Source organism: Mustela erminea, chromosome 9, assembly GCF_009829155.1.
Source record: "Mustela erminea isolate mMusErm1 chromosome 9, mMusErm1.Pri, whole genome shotgun sequence".
NCBI lineage: Eukaryota > Metazoa > Chordata > Mammalia > Carnivora > Mustelidae > Mustela > Mustela erminea.
In genome coordinates, this window is record NC_045622.1 from 47,611,379 (window position 1) to 47,621,349 (window position 9,971).

The 9,971-nt window shown below is 47.5% G+C and overlaps 1 protein-coding gene across 1 annotated transcript; it reads left to right on the forward strand.

Moving 5' to 3' along the window:
• Positions 1–4,488: 4,488 nt before the first annotated feature.
• Positions 4,489–6,110, forward strand: FAM181B (family with sequence similarity 181 member B). Its single transcript, XM_032359627.1, has one exon. It carries the CDS (start codon positions 4,683–4,685, stop codon positions 5,961–5,963), a length of 1,281 nt encoding a protein of 426 aa, XP_032215518.1. The 5' UTR covers positions 4,489–4,682; the 3' UTR covers positions 5,964–6,110.
• The last annotated feature ends 3,861 nt before the right edge of the window (positions 6,111–9,971 follow it).

The window sequence follows — 9,971 nt, forward strand, 5'->3', positions numbered from 1 at the left end:
GAGTACTCTTCGATCGGTATGTTGCAGAGGCCAGAACATGCAGGCACAGGAGCAGTCATGTGAAGGACACCATCTTGGATCTTCCAGACCAGCCATAGTCGATGTGGAATGGACCAGAAGGACCACTCAGCCAAGGACTGCTCAAATTACTAATCCTCAATATGGTGCGATGCAATAAAATGTTGTTTGTTTTTAGTTACTCAGTTTTGGAGTAGTTTGCGCTACAATTATAGATAACCAGAATAACATCTAATATTTTAAGATGGACATTAAGATCTAGTGTTAATAGAATGTTTGTTTCTAGGAGTTTGTAGGAGGTTTGTAGGAGGAAAGGATGAGAAAGAAAACAAGAAATACTTTTTGGGTGTGCACAATTTGTGAGGTAATGTTATTTCATGATGAAAATGATAATGTAGTAAATACTGTGGTGAAACAGAGGAATTGATTTATTTTACTTGAGGTTTCAAAAATAGCTATAGGAAATCGGTAAGGGGGGAGAAGAGAGAAAGAGGAGAGATGCATAATTATTTTTCCCTTTATGAATGTGCATTCCTGACATCTCTGAGGACTAAGATTGTCCTGCAGGGAGTATGATTAAAGTTACAAAGAGGGAAACAAAATAAGTAAATCAGCTCTTGGTCCTGCTGCTATATTTACCCACAAGAAAGGAGGCAGCTCTCAGGTGGGCTTTTGTCTAAGTAATGTCCTGAAATCCAAGTGTAAAAGAACAATATGAAATCTCAATTCTCCCAAACGGTTTGGGGTAGTTCAGCCCTTGAGCCCCTGGGGGGCTTGGTTCCCAAGGAGACTAATCCCCCTTGCTTAGCATTAGGTATCACTGGGGCAAAAGAGCTCTACTTCAGAGCTGTGCAGGGAGGCCCTCGTGCATGCTGGAGCTGGGTCCCTCTGCCCCATAGGAAGTGAAATGTATTGATGTCAAAGCCATTCAAGTGAGTGTGCTCACTCTGGGTGTAGAAGGAGGGGCCGATGGGCCTGGCAGGGGCTGGCCACTGACCGCTGAAACTAATTTCATCCCAGAAAGAGCTCTTCCCAAAGGAAAGGAGATCAAGGGGGAAAGCATCTCAGACCATGAAGTGGGGTCTCCATGTAAAATTTAGTTGGATATAGTCAATCTAATGATTTATTTTGGCCTCAGGTACTAGTTATTTCAAGTAGAAGTTGTTCTTTGTTGCTTTATTATCTATAGTTTTCCATAAACACCCTTACTTTCATATGACCACGACTCTGCCCAGGCTGTTCCCACAGATACAGCTTGCTTGCTCGGTATGCCCAAATGCATCATTTAAGTCTTAGCTCAAATGCTACCTTCTGGTAGCATTTGGTACCTTTCTTGATCTCTTTTAATCTTTATTTCCATTTTTTGTTTTCTCTGCTTCATGTATAACAATTCCCATTTTTTTTCAGATCAGGCTTCCCTGACTTTTCTAAGCAGACTTGAGGGTCCTCTGATCCCATCAACTATTGCACCTTGAAGTTACTTCACTGAGACACGTATTGCATCGTATTACAATGACTTGTTTGTGAATCAGGCCACAGAACTTCTAAGCCACAAATATCTTATATGTGGATATAGAGCTTTACGGTTGACAAAGAACTTCCTTTTGCATTAGCTCATTGATTTTCACAATAGCTTTATCAGATCGGTTCACACTGTTATTTCCATATTATAGATGGGTACATTGGACTTTTCTATAATCAGTTGGCTAATAAAAGGCAGGACTGGACTCCAGTGTTCATCTCAGGCTCTAATTTCAGCTCTCCTTCTGCTACATTGTATTGCCTTTTTCTAAGTTTCTATAGCCAGCAAGTGGAGCTGCCCTCTTGCATTTGAAAATAGTCACTTTGTTGGGGGAAAGGGCAGATGATGCTGATTTTATAGAGTGATGTGTTGGTAAGAAATTGGTGAGGCCTAAGGAATCAAAAAAGTGGATATTTCTTGAGCTGCTGTTTTATACCGGGAACTTACACATAACCAACTCACAAAATCTTTGAGGAGTTGAAAAGACTCAGAGGTATTATTTTCCTGTTATATCATATATTTTGCACATAGAGTCTGAGAACAGTTATAACCATTCCCATTTTTTTCAGATCAAAAAACTGAGCCTTGAGAAGACAAACTGACTTGTCCAAGGACTTTTTCCTAGTAAGTGGCATGCCAGAATTTGAACCTGGTCTCATCTAATTCCAAATCAGCTCTGAGCTTAACATTCTAATGATCTGGAAATGAAATGACTTCTACATATGACACCTTTTATATTCTACTTATGTTGAATATGATTATGTTAGGGCTTAGTTAACTCTCTGAAGATTAAGAGAAATTTTTCAGACTAAAAGTAACAGTTAAATATAAAGCCCTGTGCTGTCTGTGTCTGGGGATTTGTACTGCTCAGTTAAAAGAAGGTGAAAAAAAGAGTGCTCTTAGCTGCCAGAGCTGGAGGCCTATGGAATGGTCCTGTCAAAAAGGGGAAGGTAAGTACTGACATCCACATCTGACGGGTGAGAAATATAATTCACACAACTTTCTTAGTGCAAATGTCACCAAGAGTAAAACAGATAGTCTAATGATGGAAGACAAAATCCTGCGTGTAAGTTTAATGAAAGATACATTATACCTGAACCACCTTAATTAAAAAATAATAAAAAGTTTGATTCAGCTCTGTTGGCTTGGGAAGTGTCTACTTCATCTCCTAAATGGAGAGTGCTCACCTGGCTTCTCTTTGGTCAGTCTGTGCCTTTAGGGTGCTCAAAAACCATCTTGCTACATCCTGAAAAATAAAACTTAAGAAAGTTTTAATTGGAAAGCAAAAAAAAAAAAAAAAAAAAAGGTTTATAAGAGACCATCTGGATCTCCCTGAGGCAGACTCTGCATCTGAACTATCATAACTTAATTATTTCTTTTTAAAGATTTATTCGTTTATTTTGGGGAAGAGGGAGAGAGAGAGAAGCTCAAGCAGAGTCCCTGCTGAGCGAGGAGCACACTCTCACAACCCTGAGATAATGAACGGAGCTGAAATCAAGAGTCCGTTGCTTAACCAACTGAGCCACCCAGGCGCCCCATCATAACTTATTTAGAGATTACCGTGTCACACACCTTATATGTCTTTTCTATCGCTGCATCTTGATATATGTGATTTCATTGAATACTCATGAACACCCTGTGACAGAAAAGACACATGAGGGAATACAGTCACTTTTTTGTGTCTTAGAGAAGTGAGGGGGAATACTCACACAGGGTATGCATGAGTCAACAGAGAAGGATTTTTCACAGGATGTTTCCTTTAAATATGACAGGTGCCCCCAAGAGGTGGGCAACCTTACCTGCATTTACTATGAGTAAATTAAGGCAGAGAGAGGTTGGCTGGTTTGGCCAAAGCCATGTACTTATCAGAATATGGATTTTAACCCAAATCACAGAGCTACTGAGTGGCAGAGCTACGACAGAATGGGGAACAGACCCATCTTCTCTGAATCATCTTCCATGGTCTACTATATTGCTCAGTTTCTCTATTCCATGCCCGGGTGAAACTGGGTCCAAGTGAACTTCATGGCTATCATTGAAATGCAACAGAAGTTCCAGGAGGACAACTTAAATGGGATGTGAGTAGGGGAGAGGTTCCCATCCATACTTTGTCCTAAGACGCTGAAAGTTTTATACACACACAGGATTTGTGTGCTCTCTCAAGCACCAGCTGGCTTAGGGCTTAGGGCTCCATTCTCCTTTGCCTCCTGCTCTCTATTTACAATATTAAAAGATGAGCCAAGTGTATGCTTCAGTTTACTAGGGGCTAACTGTTACTTCTAGTAATAGAAGAGTATAATAGAAATAGGGTAGAAGAAAGAGCACCGGTCTCGAGAGTCCCGCAGAAAACTCCAGTTAGACTTCTTCGGAGCAGGTCTACGGCTTGAAGAGACAGCAGTTTTCTTCTCTCAACACATAGATGAGGAGCGGGCCAAGAGACAGCACAGGTTCTGTCAAGGACTCAGGAATGGCTTCGGAGTTGAAATGGACTGGATGCGGCTTAGGCCAATTCACCAAACGTCTCTGAGGCTGTTTCTTCATTTGTTAGATGGTGATAAGAATATGCACTTACTATTAATAAGACGTACTGTTAAAAAGTTAATGTGATAATGTACACACAGAGCCTGGCATAAGCAAGCCCCCAGGAGCTGGTGACTACTGTTGTTACCAGAGCAGGGGGCTGAACCCACCTCTCCGGACTCTTGCCTTCTCAGCCTCAGGGAGAGTCTCCCGCGCCAGAGCGTGATGGCACAGGAACTGGAGTTTGAGAACAGGCCGTCTTATCCTCGGCTCTTGCTGCTGCAGCTGGCCAACAGAAACGTCGCAGGGAAACGAAGGGGTTAAAGTTATGAGCTTGAGAAAGCCCAGAAAGTTAGAAAAACGACCCCCTAACCCCCGCCCCCGGCCTGGCTAAGTAAGCCCCTCCCCTCCGCCACCGGGGCGGTAGCCTCGCACTCCCTCCCTCCGCCCCTCGCTTACAAGACCTAATGAGCTCCCCCGCGAGGCCGAGCGCCGAGCCCGGCCCAGAGAGAGGACGCTGCGCCGCGCGCGCCGCGCGGGTGCGGGAGCCGGGCCTGGGTCGCGGGCGGGAATCGGCCGGGGGCTCACCCGCCGCGCGGCGGGCCGCTCGGAAGTCGCGGCGATGGCGGTGCAGGCGGCGCTCCTCAGCACGCACCCGTTCGTCCCCTTCGGCTTCGGGGGCTCCCCGGACGGGCTGGGGGGCGCCTTCGGAGCCCTGGACAAGGGTTGCTGTTTCGAGGATGATGAGACCGGGACACCAGCGGGCGCGCTGCTGGCGGGCGCCGAGGGCGGGGACGTGCGCGAGGCCACCCGCGACCTGCTCAGCTTCATCGACTCGGCGTCCAGCAACATCAAGCTGGCACTGGACAAGCCCGGCAAGTCGAAGCGGAAGGTGAACCACCGCAAGTACCTGCAGAAGCAGATCAAGCGCTGCAGCGGCCTCATGGGCACCGCGGCCCCCGGCCCGCCCTCTCCAGGCGCTGCGGATACACCGGCCAAGCGGCCGCTTGCCGCCCCGGGCGCCCAGACCGTCGCGGTCCCGCCCCACGGCAAGGCGGCTCCTCGGCGGGAGGCGTCGCAGGCCGCGGCTGCCGCCAGCCTGCAGAGCCGGAGCCTCGCCGCGCTCTTCGACTCGCTGCGCCACGTCCCCGGGGGCGACGAGCGGGCCGGGGGTTCGGTGGCGGCGCGGGTGGCCGGGCTCGGTGGAGCGGGCGCTGGGGGCTCGGGAGGGGACGCGGCCGGCTCCGCGGGAGGTACGGCAGTCCCCGGCGCCAGGAAGGTCCCGTTGCGAGCCCGCAACCTGCCCCCGTCCTTCTTCACCGAGCCGTCCAGGGCGGGCGGCAGCGGCTGCGGCCCGTCGGGGCCCGGCGTGAGCTTGGGCGATTTGGAGAAGGGCGCGGAAGCCGTGGAGTTCTTCGAGCTGCTGGGTCCCGACTACGGCGCCGGCACCGAGGCGAGTGTCTTGCTCGCCGCGGAGCCTCTCGATGTTTTTCCCACGGGAGCTGCCGTCTTGCGGGGTCCCCCGGAGCTGGAGCCAGGTCTCTTTGAGCCGCCACCGGCGATGGTGGGGAGCCTACTGTACTCCGAGTCCTGGAGCGCCCCAGGCTGCCCTCCGACCAAGAAACCGCCGCTGGCCGCCCCCCGCGGCGGCTTGACCTTGAACGAGCCCTTGCGCCCCCTGTACCCCACTGCGGCGGACTCTCCCGGCGGCGAGGATGCGCCCGGCCTCTTGGCGTCTTTCGCCCCCTTCTTCTCAGACTGCGCACTGCCCCCGCCACCGCCGCCGCATCAGGTGTCCTACGATTACAGCGCGGGCTACAGCCGCACGGCTTACTCCAGCCTCTGGAGACCGGACGGGGTTTGGGAAGGGGCGCCCGGGGAGGAGGGGGCGCACCGGGACTGAGGGAGAGGTGCCGTTGCGGGTTTTGAGACTGCTGTGGGGAGCTCCCGCCTCCGGGTTTCTCCTATGCCTAAGAACGCTGGAAAGTGCACGTGGAGATGAAACGGGGTTTTAAAATATTCAATTAATAAAAGAAACTTAAGAAAAAGATGAAGAGCAGTTGGGGGTTGTTTTAATTATAGCTTCAAGTGTTGAAAGAAAGAAAGAAAGAAAGAAAGCCATAAAAAAAGCCGTTGGTAGGTTCTTACTGGACCCGGCAACCAAGAAACCAAGCTGGGCTTTGGGAAATGGGGTGGGCATGGTGGAAGGGGCAAGCGGTGGCTTCTGTAGCCACCGGACACTTCTCCAACTTTTCAGCGAAAGGTCAGTGTGTTTAGTTTAATTGCCCCTTCCCAACAGTGCTCTGGTCCCTCCCTTTCCTTCCCCTTTGAGTGCATTATTAATTAAAGCCTATATTGAAAAGCCTGGAGCGAAGATACGTTATTGATTGGGGTGTTTTCTTAGAGGATGGTTTTCGCTTTGGTCTTCTTGCCTTGCTGTGTTATTGAGGACAGGAGGCCAGTGGTCCACCGCTGACCTCTGCTGTGTTGGTCCTTGTGCGGGGGACTCTTCTCTGACACTGGAAGTGTTCTGCTCTCTTCTTCCCATCTCATTATCCTTCTTCCATTTCTTAACACTCTTACCAGTGCTGTTGCTTACTTTCCTTCTGTTTCTCTGGTCTCTTGTTGCTCTCGCGATATTCAGATATATATATATCTGATCTCTTGTTGCTCTCGCGAGATATATATATATATATATATATTTTTTTTTTTTTTTCCTGTCAGCTTTTCTTGATGTAGGAGGCTTAAATTTGGCAAACCTGGGGGTCCGTTTCTCTCCTTTTCCCATTCTTCAACCACTTTGCTAAGGTGGCACTGGGCAAGTTATAACCTCTTTGTATCTAAGTTTCCTTATAAGAGAGGAAGGGCATAATATTCCTTCTCTTATCATTTCTTCATAGCTTGCTGGGTAGCTCTGAGGGGAAATATATAAAACTTGGGGCTGCTTAACTGGTTCTGCACATATACCTATTTTATATACACTTGTCAATAGTTTGTACATACCAAAGCCATTAGAGTTGTGAGTCTCGTGCTCTCTTTGGGCTGATGCCTGGTGATTGCCCTTTCCCCTACAAGCTGTAAACGCTGTCTCCCCTTTCTCCTCCTGTTCCACTCGCCACCCCAGTTCCTCCTTGCTTGGTTTCTGTCCCCCTGGTGTCCTCACTCCCTATACCCGCACTTTCCCAATGGAAGGGAATAGTGAGGGTACGAGTTTCCTAAGGAGTCTCTGTTCCCTAAATAACAGGTTTGATTAATGGAATCTGAAGAAGCTCGGAAGGGTCTGATCTGTCATTTGAGAGACGTTTGGGGGAAAAGTCAGATAAATGTTTTAACCGGCCATGATGTAGCGGAACACATGACATCATCAGCATGGTTGAGGGACAGAGCACGAAAGACTGGGTGGGGAGTGAGCAGCTGGAAAGAAAAGAAGGAGCCCTTTAGTTCTGCAGACCTGCCATGAAAATGCATGAAGGCCAACATTCAGGAAGTGTAAGGAGATGTCATTTACTGATTAATGACATTGCAAAGAGAGCTGCCTTGGTTCAAGGCAGATTCTAAGAATATCTACATGAGTGAAAGTAGAAACCCCCGTGTTACTACAAAAGACGTTAAAATCCAGATTAATGTTTGTACAAATCTAAGTGCTGTGATATTTTCAGAAAGGAATTTGTCAAGAAACAAATGGGTATCAAGTCATGGCAGACAGCTTTAAGGGCTATTACTGAGTCTCTTTACTCTGTATAAAACCTTTCTTCAGTTAGCACCACAGGAAATATAGCAATGAGTCTTGTTAATGATGAGAACTTTTCCAATTCCAGAAACTTGGTGTCTCTCTGATTTCTTTCAAAGTGATAAAAAGTGATTAATTCCACTGTGTTGGCAGAATATTATTCAACTGTCATTTAATTTCTCTGAACTACTTTGTGAGGACTATTGTCCAGGGTAGAATTTCACAGGAGGAAAACATTAACAACCCTGTGACAATTACTAAGGCTGGCAGTCACTGCAATGTTTCTTTCTTTCTTTCTTTCTTTTTTTTTTTTTTTTTAAGATTTTACCCATTTATTTGACAGAGATCACAAGTAGGAAGAGAGGCAGGCAGAGAGAGGGGGGGAAGCAGGCTCCCCGCTGAGCAGAGAGCCCCATGTGGGGCTCAATCCCAGGACCCTGGGATCATGACCGAGCCAAAGGCAGAGGCTTTAACCCGCTGAGCCACCCGGACGCCTCGCAATGTTTCTTTCTTAATTTCTTCTTTCTTTTTACCGAGTTCAGTAAAACAAACTGTCCTTCTCCCACTATTTTTGCATGCCTTTCATGAACAATGATAATACCAACACTGTGTGTTTCCATGTGCTGGCCCTGAGCTTCTAAACAGTGCCATGAGGTAGGTGCTCTTATTATCCCCGTTTGAAAAGAGGGCCTCAGACAGGTTAAGTAACTTGTTAAAAGCAAGTAATGGGCCCAAGATCCAGATCTGCAAGTACCCTAACAGTGAGACCTGCTGCTGCTTGCAAGGCTCTGATGTGCTTTGCTTGTGTGTATGGTTCCCAGTCCCCTGCGTTCTGCTACCATAAAGCGTTCTCAACCTCACCGCTATTGACATTTTGCACAAGATAATTCATTGTTATGCAGGCTGTCCTGAGCATAATAGAATGTTTAGCAGCATCCCTGGCCTCTACCCACTAGATAACAATAACACTCCCCTAGTCACGACAAGAACATCTCCATTACCACGTGTCCCCTGAGGGGCAAGATGGCTGCCAGTTGAGAACCACTACGCTAGACAAGTATAGAAACAGCATCTGTGGGATGCCTGGTACTTTCACAGCTATGGTCTCATTTAATTCTTTCAAAGTCCTGTGCTGAGGTGTTGTTACTATCCTCGTTATAGGTGAAAAGAAGGCTGAAGGGAGGGGTTAGATCAATCAACTTAGCTATATCTTATCTGTGCAACTTAAGCGAGGTGGACACGTACTTGATGGTATTGAGACACAGTCTTCCCCATGGCAAAAATGGATAACAATCTTCACAACGAGTTATAGTGGGGATTTGGCATAGGGAAAGTGTAAATACCCACCAAGAGGGAAGGTCTGGTTTCTAGTAGCAGGCCTCCATGGCTGGGCATTGCGTCAAGATTCCAACCCACCCTGTTATCCAGGATGCCGAGAACGTGTGCTTGGTCACTACGTAGGCTCCAAATTGCCCCATGTCTGATTCCTCTTCTCCCCACATGGCCTTCCCTGCTGAGCACCTGTGTGTCTGACCATGGTCATGCCACCTGCTGTAATACCATAAGTAGCAGCCGTTAATAATAGTCCTGCCAAGGGCTGATGGTATTGTTACCTCCTCTCGTATGTCATTTTCTAGTGCAGCTTGTTAGAAAGAATTTTTGTCTCTTGTTTGGCCACCTGAGGGGTTGTGGACTTTTTGTTTGTTTGTTTGTTTTTGTTTTTGTTTTTTTAGGTACAATGGTAGATACTTTTAAAGATCAGAAATATTAAAAAAAAGATCAGAAATATAATACACTTGTAATTTTATGACTTTGGACAAGCTACTGATCTTAACCTAGTTGGTACTAGTAAGTACACTATATGCTGCATATTCATGATTCCCCACCTCAGCCCCTGGTGCCTGGAATGTGTTGGAGTGTCTTCCTGCATCCTTTAAATAGCTGTCCTAAGCCTTTGCTCATCTCCATTCAAGCCTCTGTCCTAGCCCTCTCCTCACTCCCACATCCCAACAAGATGGAGAGCATCTGTTGTCATCTCCCTCTATTTCCCAGCCCTTCTTTCACGGTTTTTCTCTCCAGCAGGCAGGACCTTCTCCTGCCTTTGAGGCTCAGCATGCTTCCCCTTCCCCCTTCATGAGAACAAAATGTTGCTGCATCACATCTTTAGTCATCTGTGTCTTC